We start from the raw sequence: 23,507 nt of genomic DNA, 5'->3' as shown, positions 1-23,507 counted from the left end.
AACCAAAACTACTCTCATCGACTTTTATTCTGTTCCATAAATCCCTACTTGGTGATAACTCGGCAATAAGAACAGTTCCACAGAGGAATTTTGCAACATGGCTATTGATTCAAAGGAGATATTCAGAAGGGCAACCACAATTGGTTAAGGAGGTCTCTGACAAGGAAAGGGAGAGGCAGAGGCATTAGGAAGGGAATTGCAGAACATGAGTCAGTCAGCTAAAGGCATGACTGCCAATGGTAGGGTGGAGAGGAAGGAGATCTCACAGAGGACAGGGCCAGAGAAATGGAGTGTTGGTGGGGAGTGGGAAGAAAGGGATTGTAAAGCTGGAAGAGGTTGCAAAGAGAGGGAGGAATGAAGGCAGAAGGCAATTTAAACATGAGGATGAGAGTCGGTGGACCAGAAGCCAATGTAAGCCAGTGAGAACCAGGTTGATAGGGACTTACTGTTGAATAGATATGGGCAACAGCATTCTGGTTGCGCTGAAGTTTACAAAAAAAGTGGAAGATAGGGAGTTCAGTCAGGAAAATAAGAAAGAAAGGCTTGTATTTATGTGGCACCTTCCATGACTCAAGGACGTCCCAAAGTATTTTGCAGCCAGTGAAGTGCTTTTGAAGTGTAGTCACTGTTATAATGTAGGAAACACAGCAACCAATTTATACATTGGAATAGACAAGTCAGGATGAGGGGTTTAGCAGCAAACTTCGTTAAATTACTTGAAAAATACTTGGCACTTAACAAATACTTGATCCGTCAGTTATGCATTTTATATTCACATTGATTTAGGTAATTGTTGCAGCCCGAATTGCAAATGATTGTTCTGCACACTCATTTCATGAATGTTGCTCTAAACACTACTTTTCACACAGCACTCAACTACTAAATCCTTCCAATACAACAGTTTTTCTATGACGGCTTGCAGTATACTGGAAGGCACTGAACAAAAAATTCCACATCACCTTTGAGGCCTACATGGTATACAGTCAGTCTTCTTTCATCCACTTTGTATTAATCAAATGACTACCTATATAGTTAGTTTCTGCCAAGAACAAATTTTTGGAGATTTAAGTTGGGATACCTGGTGGGAGTAGCGTAACATCATCTGTACTTTGGAAGTCCCCATGTAAGTAATTTAATAGCTACAATATGATCAATTGTCTTTCATTTAAGAGATGCAGAGGATGCACTATTTTACTCCCCTCCAGTTTCTGAGCCAAGGTTGTTTACCTGTACTAGTGGGATCCATCAGTATGCAGCGGGAGCCATAAACTGACAGACTTATCATTCCCACTGCACATGAAAGAGCTTCTGTCAGACCTAAACCTATCACAGGATAAAACTGTCTACTGACTGGGTAGGGTGCAGCTAATATTGTGATCATGCTGAAATAATAAGTACAAAAAATTGTTTTATCCATACCCATGTAAAATGTTCGTCTTGTGAATCACTTACTTCTCCATTACTGGTGACAGGAATTTCAGCTGCAGAATCTCTAGCAGGTGCTTCTGCCATTTCAGATTCCTTTAAAAAGCAAAAGCAATTGGATTAGCATTTTTGTTTCCATTTAGACAAGGCTGACTATTGCTCTTGTGCTCTCAAAGGTTGACCCTGCAAGAAAGCACACCTTTCAACAAAAAGGGTCACAAGCAGCACTGGGAAAACCACAACATGCAGGATCTGGAATACGAGACAGGTTGTGAAGATTTACAATAGTATCAAAAGTTGAATCCATGTCCTTTCAAAATTAGTTACAGTGCAATGCATGCAAAGGGTTGATTAGATCATTCATTTGGAAAGAAATTATCACAAGGTTGGAGATAATTTAAAAGATGAACCATCTTTTCTTCTCTTATTCAATATTCAACCGCCTACAGCACTTTTTTTTGAAATACAGAATTCAAATGAATCATCAGTAATGTTCAATTTCAAGTAAATGGTTTGAGTACTTCTAAATATAACTATTACACAAATAAAAAAATCCGCATAAAATAATAATGAATGTGGATTGATTGGCAGCTGTTCACTGGATTCTCAATGACGCATTCTCAATGGCAGCTTAAGCTGGATTTCCAGTCCTGGTACACAATGACTTGATTGCAACTTAAACACTTGAGAAGTTTCACTAATATTGTTCAGGCTATCAGATGGAGAAAGGAAACCTTCCATATTGCTCAATAAAGCATTTTGTTCATCTACTCAGGGATTACTAAGACTGCTTCAATGACATGCATTTATAAAACACCTTTAACATAACAAAAAGTCTAAAGAACAGATGACAAAAGATCAAAAAAGGTATGTCTTAAAGAGCATCTTAAAGGAGAAAAGAGAGGTAGAGAGACAGGGAGGTTTAGGAATGGAATTCCAGAGCTTAGGGCCTTAGCAATTGCCAAACCACCTTCAATTAAATTTGTGGGTCCTCAAGGGGCCAGAATCAGAGAAGTGCAGATATCTGAGGGTTGTGAGCTAGAGGGGATTACAGAGGTACAGCCAAGTGAGGCCATGGAGGGGCTTGAAAACGAAGAAGAGAATTTGAAAATTGAGCCAATGCAGACCACCAAGCATAGGGGTATTGAGACTAGGTGAATGAGACTTAGTGCAAGTATGGGCACGTGCAGCACAGTTTTGGATGACCCCAAGTTTAGGAAGCACAGAATGTGGGAAATTGGCCAGGAGTGCATTGGAAGAGTCAACTCCAGAGGTAACAATGACATGAAAGAAGGTTTCAGCAGCAGATGAGCTGAAGTAAAGGTACAGTCAGGCAATGTTATGGAGGTGGAAATATGCAGACTTAATAATGGTGTGGATGTGATTGGAAGCTCATCTTGAGATGTGAAAAGGTTGTGAAAAGTCTGATTCAACTTCAGGTATTTGCCAGGGAGGGGATGATGTCAATGGCTAGGGAGAGGAGTTTGTACCAGAGACCAAATAAAATGGCTCCGGCTTACCAATACATAACCGAAGGAAATTCAGTACTGGATATCAGACAAGCAATCTGATAATTTAGAGACAGTGGAAGAGTTGAGAGAATTGATGGTGAGGTACAGCAGGGTGTCATCAGTATGCATATGCAAACTAACACTGTTCTTAGATAATGTCACTGAGAAGCAGCGTGTAGATGAGAAATAGGAGAAGGTCCCAAGGACAGATCCTTGAGACCACCAGAGGTAACTGAACTGGTTGAGTACCCATTGCAGGTAATTCTCTGGCTACAATTAGCTAGATAAGAATGCAATAAGGTGAGCACAGTCCCACCAAACTGGATAATGGGAGAGAGGCACTGGAGAAGGATGGTGTGGTCAGTCTCAGTTTGAGGTTTCAATCATTTAGGAGAGATGAGGAGAAATTTCTTGACCAAAGGGTTGTGAAACTTTGGAATGCTCCATCATTGAGTATATTCAAGGCTGAGGCTGACAGGCTTTGGATCTCTCAGGGAATCAATGGATATTGGTAGTGGGCAGGAAAGTGGAGTTGAGGCAGATGATCAGCCATGATCATATGGAATGACGGAGCAGGCTCGAGGGACTGTATGGTCTACTCCTGTTCTTATTTCTTATGTTATGCTGTTCAACCATGTCAAAGGCTGCAGAGAGGTTGAGAAGGATGAGGAGGGGTTGCCATAGGATATTTCCACAGAAATATTTACAAGCTGGATAATTATGTCCTTTACATAGAGGTTCGTGCTGATGTGCATTGAAAAAATAAAATTATTGTCATTTTTAACTAATTGTTAAAATACATCTGAAAAGAATGTCAATTTTTATTTGGGTGCCCACGTGCTTTACAACAAAGAAACCATTAACAAAGATCCATCTCAGAGGAACAGAAGCAAGCTTTTCACATTTGTATTCACATCCAACACATGGAACACGATCTTCATGGTCAGAGGCACTAGAAGAAAAACATTTCACTCAATGAGATGTGGGAAAACTTTTCAGGTTATGATGAAAGGACACGGGACTAATTGGATAGCTCCTTCAAAGGGCATAATGATCCAAATGGTTTCTGCCTGTGCTATATGATTCTCTGATAGAAACAGTAGAACTCTCAGCAGAGTTAACTATTTGTATATTAAGTAGTAGCCAAAAATAACTGAGATGGTTTGATGGTTAATGAAGTTGTAAAACTTGATCTGTTTCACCAAACCTAGCTCACCAATTTAAGTTAGTATTGCATTTCAACAGTCAGCTGTTCAGACAATGACCATTGAAGGCTACAATTATTATATACCTGTAACCACTAGTGCAGAGCAATTTTGCTTTGCACTGATATTAGAGTTGATGTATAAATGCAGTCTTAATTCAATGTCAAGGATCAACCAGATTCTAGATTTATGTTACAAAAGTTTAGTATTTGTGCAGACTGGTCTACACATCATCAATGTTAAACATGCAATGCAAATATACCCAAGAGATTCACAGGCAAGAAAATAATCAGCAAAGCTTCAAGAGGTGATGTATGCAGCTTTTTGATGACTCAAATGTATATTTTACATTTAGTTTTTCTGTAACTAAAAACGTACATTGAACTTCAAGGCCTCATGATGTTCACCAATAAATAATTCTCAACATCTGTTTTTACATCAACTGCGTAGCTTTTACCAATCAGACATACTTGCTTGTGTAGAACTTCGTTTTTGATATTAAAAAATGCTATTAAAGTATTCAAATTTCCCAGATTTTCATATGTGTTGTCTTGAAGGCACCAACAAAAAATTTGTTGACAGCAATGTGGTTGACTCTTAAGTGCCCACTGAAATGGCCTAGAAAGCCACTCAGTTGTATCAAACCTCTACAAAGTCTAAAAAAAAGGAATGAATACCGGGCATCGACTAGCCACCAGAAACAACAACGGTTAAACCCAGCAACCCAGCCCTGTCGACCCTGCAAAGTCCTCCTGACTAACATCTGGGAGCTTGTGCCAACATTGGGAGAGCTGTCCCATAGCCTAGACAAGCAACAGTCTGACAGTCATACTCATAGAATCATATTTTACTGACATCACAGGCACCACTATCATCATCCCTGTGTACGTCCTGCCCCACCAACAGGACAGACCCACCAGATGCGGCGGCACAGTAGTACACATTTGGGAGGGAGTAGCCCTGGGAGTCCTCGACATTGACTCTGGGCCTACGAAGTCTCATGGCATCAGGAAAAACATGGGCAAGGAAATTTCCTGTTGCTTACCATCTACCGCCCACCACTTCAGCTGATGAATCAGTGCTCCTCCATATTGAACATCACTTGGAAGAAGCACTGAAAGTGGCAAGGGCATAGAATATATTGGGCGGGGGGACTTCAATGCTATCACCAAGGGTAGCTCAGTAACACCACTGCTTTCCTAGTTAGTCAAGTCCTAAAAGACATAGCTGCTAGACTGGGTCTGCGACAGCTAGTGAGGGAACCAACAAGAGGGTAAAACATACTTGATCTCATCCTCACCAATCCACCTGTCACAGATGCATCTGTCCATGACAGTATTGATAGGAGTGACTACCGCATATCTTCACATTGAGGATTGTGTGGCACTACCATCGTGCTAAATGGGATAGATTTGGAACAAATAGAGCAACACATGACTGGGCATCCAAGGGGCGCTGTGGGCCAACAGCAGCAGAACTGTACTTGAACACAATCTGTAACCTCATGGCCCGGCATATCCCCCACTCTACCATTACCATCAAACCAGGGATCAACCCTGGTTCAATGAAGAGTTCAGGAGGGCATGCCAGGAGCAGCTCCAGGCATACCTAAGAATGAGGTATCAACCTCGTGAAACTATAACACAGAACTACTTGCATGCCAAACACCATAAGCAGCAAGTGATAGACAGAGCTAAGCGATCCCACAACTAACGGATCAGATCTAAGCTCTGCAGTCCTGCCACATCCAGTCGTGAATGGTGGTGGGCAATTAAACAACTCACTAGAGGAGGCAGCTACACAAATATCCCCATCCTCAATTATGGGGGAGCCCAGCATATCAGTGCAAAAGAAGAGGCTGAAGCATTTGCAACCACCTTCAGCCTTAAGTGCCAAGTGAATGATCCATCTCGGCCTCCTCCGAAGGACCCCAGCAACAGATGACAATCTTCAGCCAATTCGATTCACTCCACATGATATCATGAATAGGCTGAAGGCACTGGATACAGCAAAGTTTTTGGGCCCTGACAACATTCTGGCAATAGTAAGACTTGTGCTCCAGAACTAGCCGCACCCATTGCCAAGCAATTCCATTAAAGCTACAACACTGGCATCTATCCAACAGTGTGAAAAATTGTCCAGGAATGTCCTGTACACAAAAAGCATGGCAAATCCAATCCGTCAATTACTGCCCCATCAGTCTACTTTTGATCACGAGCAAAGTGATGGAAGGGGTCATCGGCAGTGTTATGAAATGCCACTTACTCAGAAATAATCTGCTCACTGACATTCAGTTTGGGTTCTGCCAGGGCCATTCAGCTCCTTATCTCATTACAGTCTTGGTTCAAATATAGACAAGAGCTAAACTCCAGAAGTGAGGTGAGAGAGACTGCCCTTGACATCAAGGCAGCATTTGACTGAATGTGGCATCAAGGAACCCTAGCAAAACTGGAGTCATTTAAAATTAGGATGAAAACTCTCCGCTGATTGGAGTCATACTTAGCACAAATGAAGAAGGTTGTGGTTGTTGGAGGTCAATCATCTCAGTTCCAGGACATCACTGTAGGGTAGTGCCGTAGGCCCAATCATTTTCAGCTGCTTCATCAATGACCTTCCTTCCATCATAAGGTCAGAAGTGGGGATGTTTGCTGATGATTGCACAATGTGCAGCGCCATTCACGACTCCTCAGATACTGAAGCAGTCCATGCCCATATGGATCAAGATCTGGACAATGATGAGGCTTGGGCTGACAAGTGGCAAGTAAATTCACGCGACTCAAGTGCCAGGCAATGACCATTTCCAACGAGAGAGAATGTAACCATTGCCCCTTGACATTCAATGGCATTACCATCGCTCAATCCCCGATTATCAACATCCTGGGTTACCATTGATCAGAAACTCAATTGGACTAGCCATAGAAACATTGGCTGCAAGAGCAGTTCAGAGGCTAGAAATCATGCAGCAAGGTACATCGACTGCTTTTGGGAAGGGAGTTTCAGGATTTTGACCCAGCAACAGTGAAGGAACAGTGATGTAGTTCCATGTCAGGATGGTGTTTGGCTTAGAGGGGGACTTGTAGATGGTGGTGTTCCCATGCATCTGCAGCCCTTGTCCTTCTAGGTGGTAAATCTCACTGATTTGGAAGGTGCTCTCAAAGAGCCTTGGTGAGTTGCTGCAGTGCATCTTGTGGATTGTACACACTGCTGCCACTGTGCATCGGTGGTGGGGGAAGTGAATGTATGAGGTGGTGAATGGGGTGCCAGTCAAGCGGGCTGCTTTGTGCTGGATGGTGTTGAGCTTTTTTGGGTGTTGCTGGAGATGCACTCATCCAAGCAAGTATGTTACTTGCCACTTGTCAGCCCAAGCCTGGATATTGTCCAGGTCTTGCTGCATTTGGACATGGACTGCTTCAGTATCTGAGGAGTGGCTAATGATGCTGAACATTGTGCAATCATCAGTGAACATCCCCACTTCCAACATTATGATGGTTCGAAGGTCATTGATGAAGCAGCTCAAGGTAGATGGGCCTAGGGCACTACCCTGAGGAATTCCTGCAGTGATGTCCTGGAACTGAGATGATTGACCTCCAACAACCACAACCATTTTCCTTTGTGTTAGGTATGACACTTCTGATTCTCATTGACTCCAGTTTTTCTAGGACTCCTTGATGCCACACTCAGTCAAATGCTGCCTTGATGTCAAGGGCAGTCACTCTCACCTCACCTCTGGAGTTCAGCTCTTTTGTCCATGTTTCACCCAAGGCCATATCTCTTGGCATTCTCCTCACAACTTGCATTCCCACCTAGCTTTGTACCATCAGCAAATTTAGATACATTACTTTTCTCTTCATCTGTCATTCATTCATATAGTGTTATGGAATAGAATCATGAATGGTTGCAGTGCAGAAAGAGGCCATTCAACCTGTCATGTTTGTGCCAACTCTCCTAGAGCCACTCCCCTGACTTTTCCCTCTAGCCCTACAAATTTTTCCTCTTTAGATAATGACCCAAATCTGTTTGAAAGCCATTATTGAATCTGCCTCTACTGCTCTCTCAGGGATCCTAACCACTTGCTCCATTTAAAAATAAAGTTTTTCTCTGTTGCCATTGCTTCTTTTGCCAATGACAAATTGGTTCCACTGGTTCTTGATCCTTCCAACAATAGGAACAGTTTCTCCATATCTACTCTGTCCAGACCCCTCATAATTTTGAATATAGATTCCAAATATCTAAAGCCCGAGCACTGATCTTTGAGGCACTCAATTAATCAGTCTGTCAATTGAAAGTGCCTCATTTATCCCTACTCTTTGCTTCCTGTCCATTAACCAATCTTCTATCTATGCTAAAAACAAAAAACTACTGCGGATGCTGGAAATCGAAAACAAAAACAGAATTACCTGGAAAAACTCAACAGGTCTGGCAGCATCGGCGGAGAAGAAAAGAGTTGACGTTTCGAGTCCTCATGACTCTTCAGCAGAACTGAGTAAATCTGAGTAGTATCTATGCTAATGTATTACCCCAACTCCACGAGCTCCTACCTTGTGTATTAACTTTTTGTGTGGCGTCTTATCGCAAGCCTTTTGCAAATTCAAGTATACTACATCTACTGGTTCCCCTTTATTTCCCTACTAGTTACATCCTCAAAAAAGCTCAAATAGATTGGTCAGCCATGACTTCCCTTTTGTAGGATCATGTTGAGCTTGCCTGATTAAACAATGTTTTTTAAGTGCATTGTTAAGACTTAATGATAGATTCTAACGTTTTCCCGATGACTGATGTCAAGCCAACTGGCTTGTCATTCCCAGTTTTCCCTCTCCCTCTTTTCCTGAATAGCCCTGTTACATTTGCTAACTTCCAATCTGCTGAGGCTGTTCATGAATCTTTGTGATATACTTCTAAAAGCTCTTGCAATCTGTTTTTATATTACTGGCCGTTTATATTCTAAGCCTTTTAATCTAACACTATCCTTAACATCCTTCCTTTATAAGCCATGGGTGGATCTTTCTTGCTGAGTTTTTATCTTTCAATGGAATGTTTTAGTTGAGTATTTTGATTTGTTTCTTTACTGCCATACCACCTTCTCTACTTACGCAATAAACCTTAACCAGCTCTCCCCTCATATTTATGTGACTTTTTTTTTAAGTTTACAATTCTTATTTGTGATTAGAGTATATTGCTTTCAAACTTAATATATTCAGTCTTAATTTCTTTTTTCAAATGGACCTTTTGCAATGAGATTACTAATTAACTGTCTCATTACACAAAACTGGATCTAAAATAGCTTTATCCCCATTTGGTTCCACAACGTATTGCTCTAGGATATTGTCTCAAAAGCATTCTACAAACTCATCTTCCAGACCATCTTTGTTAGTCTGATTGGTTCAGTTGGGATGAAGATTAAAGGTCCATCCCCCCCACCAAGTTTTACATTGCTTTAGTTACAAGTTCCAATAATTTCTTGTTTAAGGCTCTGCCCAAAAGTTTAACTACTGTTAGGGGGCCTATAAACTACTTCCATCAGCAGTTTCTGACCCTTGCTATTCCTAATTTCCACCCATAATGAATTTACGTCATGATCTTCTGAGCCAAGATCCTTTCTCACAGGTGAAAGGGCGTCAATCTGAAACGTTAACTCCGTTTCTCTCCACAGATGCTGTCTGACCTGAGTATTTCCAGATTTTTTAATTTTTATTTCCTTTCTCACTAATGTCCTTATGTCATCCTTAACTATTAGGACTACCCCTCCTTCTTTTTCATTTGCCTGTCTTTTCGAAATGTGTACCCTGTAGTATTTATTTCTCAACCTTGGTCACCTTGTAACCATATTTCAGTAATGGCGATTAGATCTAAACCATTTAACTCTATTTGTGCCACTAGTTCATCTATCTTATTGTGAATGCTTCACTCATTCTGACAAAGAGCCTTTATTTTTCTTTACTACTACAGACAACATGGATCGTACTCGCTGATGTATTGTTTCTGTTAAACTCTCTGCCCCTTCCTGTCGCACTTTGCTTGTCTTTACTCACATCACTATACGTGTTCTATTGCTTCAACTTTTCTCTTTGGGTTTCTAAATCTCCCTTCACTCGAACCCTTCGTCCATTTGTTTAAATCTCTATCCAAGTCCCTGGTTATACAATTGGCCAGGACACTGGTCCCAGCCCGGTTTAAGTGGAGTGCATCCCAATGCAAAGGCTCCTCCTTGCCTGAATACTGGTGCCAGTGCCCCATGAATTGAAATCCTTTCTTCTCCACGCCACTCTTTGAGCCAAGTGTTTAATTTTCTAATCTGCGTGACCCTATGCCAATTGGCACATGGCTCAGCCAACAATCCAGAGATTATCACCTTTGAGGTTCTGCATTTTAATTTGGACCCTATCTGCACAAGCTCACTCAGCAGAACATAATTCCTAGTTCTACCTATGTTGTTGGTTCTTATGTGGGCCATGACAACTGGATCCTCCACCTCCCACTCCAAAAGTTCATCTCTAACTGATAAATTAATAGCAAAACTATTATACACCATTTAGTAGAAGTCAGAGGAAGTCATGCTCAAACCATTTACTGCTCTGCTCAGACCATATTTTTTGAATACTGTGCCCAGTTCTGGATATTCTTGCCCTGAGGCAAAACTAAGAAATCAATAAAAATGAATCCCATTCTTGGATGTCTCAATTATGAAAAAAGACTGGAGAAACACAGGCTCTTCAAGCCTTGATAAAAGACATCTGAAAGGTAATCTTAGAGATGTACAAGATTGTAAATGGTATGGAAGAGATGAATCTGACATTACTTCAAATTAAATTACAAGGCTAGACAAGGAGTCATAGGTTTAAACTGGATAAAAGCAAATTTAGGACTGGTATCAGGAAGACTGATCAACATATGGAATGGGCTCCCAGACAGTGCAATGCAGATGGAATCGTTGGAATCTTTTGAGGAACAATTGGATGCTAGAATGGGCAATCGTTGTTGTTTATGGTCATTCTGAATGGACGTTTGAAGATGGGCTGAATGGCTTTCCTCATCTGTAATCATCTTGTGTAATGTCGATGACTTCTCTTCCTCTTATGCTGGTCTTACTCTTGTGCTCATCTTGGTTTGGATAAACTGCTTTCGAAATGTAAGAAAAAGATCTCCCCATACCAATCCCATTTTCTTTACACATCTTTCTATTTAAATGTCTCTTCCCTTCTTATTCTGTTAATGCAATAATTCATCACCTGAAAGTCTGCTCTCCTGATATCAGATTTCTTAATAGTTTTTGTTGCCTGTTCTGTTTACATTGTGACCATAAAACTAAAACTTTATAAACACAAACCCCAAATGTTCCTCTACTTCAACTTGGTTTAATTGCTTCCTCCTCCATTAGGAGTAAATCCAGTGATATCTTCCCCCTGGTGTTTTTCACTGTTATTAAAGTACAGCATCTTGACATACTTCAAAAAGCTCTTTCATGCATACAGATTGTATCCTATAATAAATACAACTGAAATGCCACAGATTTGGGTTAGTAAACTTAATGTTAAAAGACTTTAATAATAAAACCTAAAGTAATAGAGGAAGAGACAGAAACATGATACCAACCAATGTAAACAGACAATGTTTAAAAAGAAAACCTTGCGTTGCTAAAACTTAAATCACTAGAAGGGTGTATGTTGCTGTCTACATTTCCAATAACCCACTACAATGTGAGATTTTAGTATATGTTGTCAATTTTAAATGTAATTTTGCAGTGAACTATTATTCAGCAGCGTCAAACATTATTTGCAGTCATTCTTCAGCATATACTGTAAAGGGTGTTTTCTTTGCGTGCAGTCAGAACTTCCTGAAAAACTGCTACAGCGCTTAAATTAAAATGTTTTCATTAAGAGAATGGATTCTGATTTACCTAGCATTTTTTAATGATTTTGTTTTGTACAATTTTACTTGTGATTTTGCACTAGTCAGGAAGAGTAAAATCTTTATTACTTTACACAGCAGTGCATCTAGCTCAGTTTTACTTTTATGGCAGCTTGTAATATAACTTGCACCACTAACTCATTCTCTTTTCTACCTTCCAGGCCCACCCAAAGAGACTGAGCCTTTTCCCAGCTTTTTTTCTTAGCAGTGCGGAATCTCCTTTGATTAACAGTGCCACTCCACTTTGTTTCCTTCTCTATTGTTTGGGGAGTGCATGTGATCCTGCAAATTGTTCCCACTGATCATCATCTAGCCAGGTTTAGTGACTCTGATATCTATTAACTTGTTATTTACCATCACTTCTAATTCACCCATTGTATTTCTTGTCCTGCTGACATCTCTGTAGAAACAGCTTAGTTCACTTCTTTTTGTCCTAGCTTTATCCAAATGATCTCTTCCTAATAATTGATTCAAGTTATCCCCTTTCACTTCAGTCCCTAATTTAAATGTTTGTCAGTGGTTGAGACTGACGTAAAAGAACTGAATTGCCAACAATGTATAAACAACCTTTACGTTAATCATGTAAGTTAAAGTGTACAGTGCTTACTTAAATCTCTTACACGTGGAAACTTTTCCTGTTTCGAAGAAAAGTCATAGATCTGAACGCTGTTTATTTTTTCACAGATGCTGCCAGACCTGCTGAGTATTTCCAACACTTGCTGTTTATTTCAGATTTCCAACTTCCGCAGAGTTTGACTTTTTTTTAAGTGCGTGTGTGTGTGGGTGTGTGGATGGATGGATGGATGGATGGATGTGTGGATGTGTGGACGGACGTGTGGATGGGTGGACGGATGGGCGGACGGACGGACAGACAGATTATTCCATTCCCCACATATTCAAGTTCATAAATAGAACCATTCTCTTCAGTTAACAGTACTCTGATGCTACAAGGGAAAAGGATTACCTGAAAAGTGCCAAAGTAATATTCTTTGCAATGGTTTAAGAGAATCAGTTTGTGATGGTACGATTCCTTTTTCAATGACGGTGTTTGCAGTTTTCAAATTTAGTGTCGGCTGTGGCTCAGTTGGTAGACTCTTGCCTCTGTGTCTGAAGGTTGTGAGTTCAAGTCTCACTCTGTGATATGAGCACAAAAATCTAGGCTGACACTCCACAGGAGCGCTGCATTGTCAGTGGTGCCATTTTTTCAATGAGCTATTAAATAAACCAAGGTGCTGTCTACTCTTTCAGGCAGACGTGAAAGATCCCATGGCACTAGTTTGAAGAACAACAAATGAATTATCCCTGCTGTCCTAGCCAAAATTTATTAACATCGGAAAAATAGATTTTCTGGTCATTGCTGTTTGTGGGTGCTTGCTGTGTGCAAATTGGTTACCATTTTCCTAGATTACAACAGTGAGTACACTTCAAACTATTCCATTAGCAGCAAAGTGCTTTGGGTGTAATTGTGAACGATACTATATAGTGCAATTCTGCCTTTCTTTACAAGCTGAAGAACGCAGTAAGGAAAGCTTTGGAGCTTCTTTGTGACATAATTAACAAAGCCTAAAGCTAGTGAATTAAACTATGTAGATAAGAAAATTTCAGGTTTCGTTTCACAGTGCAGCCAGGACTGCAATTAAGATGTTGCAATGGCCTAACCACTTCCTGATCTGGAATACGAAGTGGAGGGTTCATCCAGGGTTTACAGTTTTGATTACTGTCCAGTGACCCCTTTAAGGAAGTATTGGTGTGGGGAACAAAAACAAAAAATGTTGGAAGCACTCAGTCGGTCAGGCAGCATCTGTTAAGAGAATCTGGCAAAGTGTCAACCTTGGATCAGTGGAAACATTCTAATCCTCGAGTTACAACTTTGTAACTTGTCATCATATAAATGCAAGTTCATCCTTTCCTCCGTTCTCTGTTTGTCTGTCTGTCTGTCTCTCTCCTCTCTCTCTCGGTCTTACTGGAGGACAGGTGCTATGCAGTGGCAAGAATCTGCATCTTCAAGAGAGGTGGGGTGGGATAAATATGGGGAAGTTTAGGGACCCTGCGTAAAAACAGTTTGAAAATGTGAGTTGTAACATTTCACAAATGGAGGAAGGTTTCTTTTTGTGCGGTAGCGATATTAAAATCATACATATTTTTCATATGTGGTTCACATTTTGTAAGAGTATTCAAACATTAGTGAAATGAGTTCACTATTTCACAGCACCCATTTTACAGAGGGATATTCTCCCATGATTATGCTAATTTTCTATGCTCCATTTCATTTTGCATGTTACTGGTGGGTATTCTAAATGAAACCTCTTTAGAGCAAAATTAATCATCAGCTGAAGAGGCATGTATTGTGTTGTGTTTGCAGTGTTAATGTTGACCAGCTGAGTTGGAATACAAATCGCTAGCTCAAGTTGCTCTGCTAAACTCCCACTTCATTATTTACACGTTTTTTTTTAAAAAAGTGTACCTTTCAGTTATTGCTGGTTGGAGATTAGGGAGGGGGTGGGTACCCATTCTCTGGTAGTGGTTGCTGTCAACTGCCCCTCGATTTGAAGATTACATCCACTCGGTTGAGAGTTTCTGCCATGGATCTTCATGTGACTGAACAAACCAATTCTTGACCCACAGATCTTTTGGGCACATGGGGCAGGATGTCACATGAGGTAGTGGGATCCAGAATCAGGATTTGCTTCCTTTTTTTTCCTTCTCTGCCGTTATTCTGCTACATCCTTAAGATTTTGTGACTCAAAGCGTGATGCAGCTTGATGGATGAATTGACACCATTTTGACTGATTGATGACTGGGAGAGCTCGCTACCAATGTCAATTCAGCTCCGCTTCAGGAGAGCTTCAAAAAGTCTTTGACGCGCTTTCTTGTTCTCCCTTGAACTTTGGCCTTTTGAGAGTTGAGAAAACTGGAGTGGCAGGGGAGATGCAGTGTCCAGTCATCAAAGTTGATTCTACAGGGGTTTTGCTGTAATGCTAGTGGAGTTGGCTTCAATAAGGGCACTAGCGTTTATTCGACAGTCCTCTCACTGAATCCAAAGGATTCACCAGTGGCATTGCTGATGGGTTTTCTCTAACGCTCTTATGTGTCGCTGATGTAGTCCAGGGTCTCACTGCAGCAGGAATATGGTGACAACAACTGCCCTGTACACTAGGGCTTTTGTTGACTTGCAGAGGTCCTTGTTGTCAAACACTCGCTGCCATAGTTTGTAGAAGACTGAGCTGGCAGGGCTGATGTGGTGTTGGAACTCCTCAACAATGGTGGCCTTTTCAGAGAGGAGGCTGCCAAGGCATGGAAAGTACTTCACACATTCCAGAGTCTCTCCTTCAACATATATGGGAGGTGGACTATTTGACTGACCAGGCGTGGGTTAATATGAGTTTTGTTTTGGCAACATTCAAGGACAGGCCAAGTTTCTTGTATGTGGAATTGAAGAGATCAAGAGTGGCTTGCAAATCTGGTGCAGACAAAACTGCAGTTACCTGCAAACTGGAAAATTTTAGATCATGTATGTCTATGGTGGTCAGTTTAGATTTGGAGATGACTGAGGTTAAAGAATTTTCCATCTGGATGGTATTTAATGCTGATACCAGAGGGCAGTTGATCTTTGAGATGAATAGCCACTGTCAGGTAGATTGTGAGCAAGCCTTGCTTGACCCCAGTCCTGATTTTGAAGGTGTCTGTTTCAGATCTCCAACTCAAGACAGTTGCAGTCATATCATCATGAAGCAATTGCAGGATTTGGACATCTAAATCTTTGGAGCACAATCCAGAGCCTGATTTACTGAGTCGACTATGGTAGAAGCCTGCTCATGACTTTGTTTAATGTGGGGACCTTGGGGTCCTCACAATTTTGACAGGTTGGTGGTCAAAATACCCTGAACAGATAAAGGAAGACCTTATGTCTCACTGGCTGCAAAGGGGGAAATGGCTTCAATGGCACATGGGTCCTGGTCATTGCTGCTCAACACACCACCATCGCTGATAGTACTTGTAGTTTTAGTGAAGGCCAATTCTGCTGGCTTGCTATATCTCAGCCAAGTATATTTAATGGTTTTATGCATTCTTACAAGAGATGCAGAAGGCAATAGGTATACACCATAAATCCCTCATTTAGATTTTATACAAACAAATAAGTTTGGATATATTGCAAAAGACTATAGCACAAATAATAGTATTTGATCCTCAAAAATTGTCACCGCACACTAAATCTTACAATTTTCTTTCCTCGAGGCTTCAAGGTGACACTGGGTTAATAGATGTTTGTGCTGACAAGCCCAAGCTCATGAAGAGTCTGTAGGGAGTTGTATCTGAGGTGAATGGAAAAATGCTTTCCTTCTTGCCACTGAGAGAAAATCCAGACCATTAAGTAAACAAAGGTTCAGGGCATTTGGAGTTTAATTTTTCTTTTGTCATGATCTGAACATGTTTGCCCATTTCAGGTAGAGTACAGAAGTATAGGTCAGGGCTGTAAAGAAATGAAGTATTTTGTCTAGTTTTAGATTGGTAGTGTTGCTTTAGTTCAGTAATGTTACAGTTATAAGTTTTATAAAGGCTATGTTTTGGGACGGTGTCTTTAATTTAAGGCAAAATGAAGGGGGTTGACTGAGTCCCTAAAGTCCCAGAAATGTTGAGAACATGGGGATGTAAACAGTTGTGCTTTAAACTGTCTATTTAGATTCAAGATGCAAGAGAGTTGGACTCGCAAGAATAGCAAATCAGCATTTCTACCTGGATACAAGGCCCAGGTGATTCACATTGCCATGGACATTCTCTGAGAGGGAAAGGGTTTCTAAGATGTCCCTGAAAACACACAGGCGCAATTTGTCTGCCAGGGTCCAGGAAAGGGAAAACAGCTAATGGCACCAAGATGTTGTGGTTCACTGCACAGGAAAGTGGATGGGAGTTCACAGTTGGATTGGAAAGGCCAAATTCGTGGGGAGTTAAATCGAGGCTGTAAGGTTTGCCTATCTTTGACTAGAGGGAGGAGTCTCCAGGTAAACTTGCACCGCAAAAATCAGTTCTGGAGTTAAAAGGTTCCAGGCTAGGAAAGGAAAAAGATTGGAAGTAAACCTTGGGAATTAAGAATCAGTTTGGGCCAATTTTGGGAGAACTCAGTGTTTACTTAAAGGACAGTGTAATGTATGCCTCATGGTGGGTTCTTTTGGTCATCTTAAAAGTTCTGTTCTGTAGTTTAAAGTAGAAGTTGCCTACAAAAATAGTGTTTAGTTAATAAACATCTGAAAACATGAAATCTTGTGTCATCTGTTCAGCTATTAACTGGAAGTTCAAGTTTCTTTTAAAAAGTTACTTGTCTCCATGGGATCATAACATGAACAATAATATATAAGCAGTTTAAAAAATCTATTTGCATCTGGAATCATTTGACAACCTTTCTCAACAGTGTTGTGATGGCTATTGTTAGTCTTGAAGCTCAAGAGAGGAACCAAGACAGAATTAAAATACAAATGGTCGAGCATAATAATAGTTAACAGGAGGAGTGTTAACTTCAGGAAGTTGAAAAGGGATCTAGCCCAGGTGGATTGGAATCAAAAAATAGTAGACAAGTGGTAATTGAACAATGGGAGGTCTTCAAAGAGGTGATAATTCAGGTACAGAATAGACACATTCCCACAAGGGGGAGGGAAGGGCATCCAAAGCTATCGCTTCCTGGAAGACTAAAGAAATAGAGGTTAAAATAAGGAAGGAGGCTTATAAACAAACATATGGTTCATAATACAGTAGAGAACTAAGCTGAATACAAAAATTACAGACCAGAACTAAAAATGGGAATAACTGGAATGCAAAGAGAGAGCATGAGAATAGATTAGCAGCGAACATAAGAGAGAATGCAAAAGACTTTATAAACATATAAACAGTAATAGAGTATTTAAAGGAAGGGTGAGCTGATTAGGCACCACAAAGGGGATGATCTCTTGAGGCAGAGGTCATAGTTAAGGTTCTAAATGAGTGCTTTGCTTCTGTCTTCACTAGAAAAGAGAATGCTGCCATTGTCTCTGTAAAGGAGACAACAGTTACCACATTGGATAGGATAAAATTAGGTAAAGAGACAATACTTAAAGGGTCAGCAGTCCTTTCGTGGAATAGTCATCTGGTTGGGACGGGATGCATACTTGGTTACTAAGGGAATTAAGTGCGTAAAACTGCAGGGGCTCCGGCCACAATCTTCCTTAGATCTAGGGTTGACACCAGAGGATGAGGGACTGCAAATGTTACACCACTGTTCAAAACAAAACAGAGAGGGGGAGAAAAAGCTGGCAACGGCAGGTCAGTCTGCCCAACATGGGGAAACTTTGCAAGAGATAATATTCCAGGACAAAATTAAATTGTATTTCAAAGAGTCTGAGCTAATAACTGAAAGTAAGCATAAATTTGTTAATGGAAAATCATCTTTGACTAACTTGATTGAGTTATTTGATGAAGTAAGAGAGAGATGAGGGTCATACAACTGATGGTATGCAAATAGATTTTCAAAAGGCTTTTGACAAAGTACCACACAACAGACTTAGCAAAATTAAAGCCCATTTCCGATCTGCATGATAGGAAATTGGCTGAGATGGAAAGCAGGGAGATCGATTTTTACACTGGAAGGAGGTATACACTGATGATCCCCAAGGAACAATATTAGGGACGTTGCTCTTTTTGATATATCTGTCCTGGGATAAACAGGACATAGTTTCAAAGTTTGCAGGTGAAACAAAACTTGGAAATGTATTGTAAAAGAGGAGGATACTAACAGACTTCAGGAGAAGACAGACAAACCAGTGAAATTGGCAGACACATGGCAAACAAAATTTGGCCCAAAACTGTGAAGTGATAAATTTTGGTTGGAATAATGAATAAAGGCAAAATAAACTAAATTTGGTGCTAGAGCAGAGACACCTGTGGTACATAAACAAATCTTTGAAGGTGGCAGAATTAGTTAAGAAGGCTGATTAAAAAGCATATGGCTTTATTAATAGGGATTGAACACAAAGCAAGGAAAGTTATGCTAAAACTTTAAAATAACACCTTTGGAAGAATGTCAAGGCCCAAAAGAAAATGTAGAAGACATTTACCAGAATGGTACCACATATGAGGGACTTCAGTTATGTGCAGAGACTGAAGAAGCTGGGGTTATTCAGCTAGGAGAAGACAAGGTTAAAGAGATATTTAGTAGAAATGTTCAAAATCATGATTGCTTCTGATAGGGAAAATGAGAAACTATTTCCAAAGGCACAAGGGTCAGCAACCAAAGCACAGAGATTTTAAGTGATTAGCAAAAAAAACCCGGAGGTGACACGAGGAAACATTTTGTTTTACACATTGAGTTGCTGTGATCTGGAATGCACTCCTTTAAAGGGTGGTGGAAGCAGATTCAATATTATTTTTCAAATGGAAACTGGATAAATACTTGAATTGTAAAGATATTTACAGGGCTCTCAGAAAGAGCAGGGAAATGCAGCTAATCAGACAGCTCGACCAAAGAAATAACACAGGCACAACAGGCCAAATGGCCACTTCTGCACAACTGCTCATTTTTTTCAGTTTCATGTATGACTGGCAGAGCATTTTGAATTTAGATTGCAATTATTTAAAGCACAAAGCTCCAATAACTGTTTCAAGGGCATTTATTTAGCTTGGGCTGTTCAAATCTTTGGAACTTTAAAGAGAACAGGTCAGGCTAGTAAAATTCTACAATTGAAACAATTGCATAAACATATAAAAGCAATAATATATACAGTGCAGCATACATAGTGAACTTTTTAAAAGCAGTTAGCTGACACTAACCTCTACTGTAAATATATGCATTATGTTGCTATTAATTATTTATTTATTCAGTTATTGTTGAAAAAAGTCATTGGCACTTAAAACCTAAAGCAAGATGTGGTGTTATGATTTTCTGCTGCTTCTCAGAAGATGCGAAGTAAGTGCCAGTAACTAAAGATATTTGTACTAAGGTTTTCTGCTGATCATCATATGCATGCAATCAAAACCTAACTGGTTCTCAGAACCAGTGAAGATGATCATGGGGAGCTCTCTCATGTACAGTAGTCTGAAATACACACGCTGAAACAGAATAAGAGCAGAAATGACACAAAGTTTCAACATGCACCAACCATTCCCATCCTGTAGCACTCTAACATTGCATATTACATGTTGGACAAAGTGCATGCCGGTTTAAATGGTCAGCATTTTGCCAAAATAGTGAGGTAATACTCCCACTTTATAAATCATTGGTGTGACAGCATAGTTCTGATCGTCAAAGTACAAAAGGATTATTGCAGCTATCAAAAGCAAGCGGCAACCAGAATGACAGAGGCAATGAAGGGGCCAGATTATGAGGAGCGATTATGTAAAGTGGGCATGTCCTCAATGGAAAGGAGGGGCAGGTGATACAACTGCAGCTTTTAGAATTTTATAAGGGACCAGATAACGGAGACCATGACCAGCTATTTCACCTTGTCCAGAACAATGCAGCGGACATGACTGACGCTTGAGGAGTAAATTCAAAAGTTAATCTGCAGGGTAATATTTCATTGAGCAAGTGGCCAACCTATAGAACAGGCTCCCTAGGGAGATGGTGAAGCAGATAGTATTGATTCACGCAAATGCAGGGGAGATGGTGGCATAGCAGTAATGTCACTGGACTAAGTAATCCAGAGGGCCAGGTTAACCCTCTGGCGGCATGGGTTCAAATCTCACCACGGCAGCCAGTAGAATTTAAATTAAATAAATCTGGAATATAAAGCTAGTCTCAGTAATAGCGATAATAATTGAACCATCTGGTTCAATAATGTCGTTTAGGGAAGGAAGTCTGCCCTCCTAACCTGGTCTGGCCTACATGTGACTCCAGACCTACAAGCAATGTGGTTGACCCTTAACTGCCCTCTGAAATGGCCTATCAAGCCATTCAGTTCAAGGGCAATTAGGGAAATGAAAGAATAGGGAAAAAAATTCACAAAAAATATTCTATAAATAGCAATATGAGTAATTTGAAACATGATATGTGGTAAGTGTAGTGTGCTTGGGAGGAAAAATGACATTGGATCTATGGTTCCCAAAACTCTTCATTACTGTGGTTTTTCTCATGTTCTGACTAGTGTCAGTGTGTCAAGTCTCCGATGTACCTCAATTGATAGCACTCTTGCTTCCCAGTCAAAAGGTTGTGGGTTAAAGTCCTATTTGAGACTAAAGAATACAAATCGAAGTGAACACTCCTGTGCAGCACTGAGCGAGTGTTGCAATGTCTGAGGTGCCATCTTTCAGATAAAACATTAAACCAATGCTCTGTCAGCTCTCAGGTGAACGTAAAATGTATTATTTTGAAGAGCAAGGGAATTATCACCAGTGTCCTGGCAAATATTTATCCATCAATCAACATCCTTAAACATAAAATCTCATCTTTATCACATTGCTGCTTGTGGAACCTTACCCTACACAAATTGGCTAAAACACTTCCTATATTACAACAGTAACTGAAAATCAAAAGTGTTGTTACGGACAGGATCAATTGCTATGATTAGCAAGCAACCTCATTATTGTTGCATAATGTTGTCAACCAGAATGGTAGAAGACAAACTATAGGAGTGGTTATCTTTCCTTGTCCAGAATTCCTATGTTCCTACATAAACATTAGAAATATCATTACATCACTTCATTTGCAGTGCGTCAGCATGCACAAACATCACTCTCTTTGTTATAGATGCAAACAATATTAAAATACAGCATATTTTTGTGCTATCGCCTGAAACTGATCAGCATATTCAAATTTTAGTATACTAACTGAGCAATTAAACTCCAAGTTCCAAGGCTCTGAATACTCAACAGTTGACGTTGTGACCTTAAAAAGGAAGGAAATTCACCTTAGCAACAGAATAAGGCAGTTACAATAGACCTCTTCGTTTAAAACAGCATATCCTTGGAGTTGATGTGAGTAATACCGTGATCTGAACATATCATTTCCTGAACGTGGGAGTTACATCTTTCCTCATCTAACTATCAGCATAACCCTCTAATCCTTTCTCCATCACATGCTTATCCAGTCTGCCTTTCTATGCATCTATACTATTCGCCTTAAATACACCCTGTAAAGTTCCACATTCTTATTACTCTGAGTAAAAAAGTTTCTTCTGAATTTTCTATCAGATTTCTTGGTGACTATCTTGCATTGATGGCCTCTAGTTTTATTCTTTCCCACCAAGGAAAAAACACCCTTTGTGTCTACTTTATCAAAATCTTTCATAATTTTAAAGACCTCTAAAAGGTCATCCTCAACCTTCTCTGTTCATCCTTTCACAATAAGCATAACCTCTTATTTCTGTTACGCCCTAGTAAATCGTTTTGCACCCCCTCCAGTGCTTCTATCTTTTTTCATAATATGGTGACCAAATCTACAGCGTACTCCAAAGTTTGATACAAGTTTAACATAACTTCTCTCAGAATCATAGAATGGTTACAGCAGAGAAAACAACCACTCAGCCTATCATGGCATTCAGCCTCCCATGCCAGCTCTCTGAAAGAGCAGTTCATTTGGTCCACTCAATCACCTTTTCCCTGTAACCTTGCAAATTTTCTCTCTTCAGGTAATTATCCAATTCCCTTTAGAAAGGGAGGAGTGAATTTGCCTCCACCACAGTCTCAGGCAGTGCATTTCAGATCCTAACCACTCGATACCCATTTGTTTTTCCTTTTGTCACCTTTGGGCCTTCTGCCAATCACCTGGTTGTCAACCCTTCTGCCGATGGGAACAGTTTCTCCTTATCTACTGTATCTAGATTCCTCATGATTTTTAACACCTCTATCAAATCTTCTCTCAACCTTCTCTAAGGAAAACAACTCCAGCTTCTACCAATCTATCAGAGAAGTCCCTCATCCCTGGAACGATTCTCTTAAATTTTTTCTTCAAATTTTGAAATTTAGTTCATTGATATGATCAAGAAAAGCAGCGGTTTCAAAACTGACCCGATGGAAACCCCATTATATACCTTTCCCCACGCCACAAAACAACTGATAACTACTATTCTCGGATTCTTGTCGCTCAGCCAACTTCGTATCCATGTTGCCACCGTCCCTTTGCTGATGAGCCTGTTAAGTGGCACTTCATCAATTGCTTTTTGGAAGCCCACGTAAAACACATCAATCACATTATCCTCGTCAAAAAACTACAGCAATTTAGTTAAACAAGGTTTGCCCTAAACAAATCTGTGGTTTTCCTTAATTAGCTCACATTTCTCCAAGTGGCTATTAATTTTGTCCCAGGTTATCGTTTCCAAAAGCTTTCCTATCACCAAGGTTAAACTGCCTAGCCTGTAGTTGCTGGGTTTATCCTGAGACCCTGTTTTTAAAACAAGGGTTTAACATTTCCAATTCCCCAGTCTTCTGGCACCACCCCGTATCTAAGGAGGATTGGAAGATCATGGGCAGTACCTCCGCAATTTCCACCCTTAATTCCCTC

The 23,507-nt window shown here is 40.3% G+C and overlaps 1 protein-coding gene across 11 annotated transcripts in view; it reads right to left on the bottom strand.

Annotated features, from left to right (window-relative positions):
• The window catches only part of arfip1 (ADP-ribosylation factor interacting protein 1 (arfaptin 1)), a 228,441-nt gene that overhangs the window by 128,621 nt on the left and 76,313 nt on the right, over positions 1-23,507 (bottom strand). For 6 of the 11 annotated variants that reach the window (XM_078541507.1, XM_078541462.1, XM_078541516.1 and 3 more), the window contains one exon: positions 1,453-1,521. In XM_078541507.1, the coding sequence (XP_078397633.1) occupies positions 1,453-1,521 (69 nt within the window). Of the gene's footprint in view, positions 1-1,419; positions 1,522-23,507 lie in introns of all 11 variants that reach the window. The other 5 variants (XM_078541432.1, XM_078541498.1, XM_078541441.1 and 2 more) reach the window with 1 other exon arrangement.

Source organism: Cetorhinus maximus, chromosome 1 (genome assembly GCF_964194155.1).
Source record: "Cetorhinus maximus chromosome 1, sCetMax3.hap1.1, whole genome shotgun sequence".
NCBI classification, from domain to species: Eukaryota; Metazoa; Chordata; class Chondrichthyes; order Lamniformes; family Cetorhinidae; genus Cetorhinus; species Cetorhinus maximus.
Note: the sequence above shows the minus strand (reverse complement) of the source record. Positions and strands in the feature narration are given on the sequence as shown.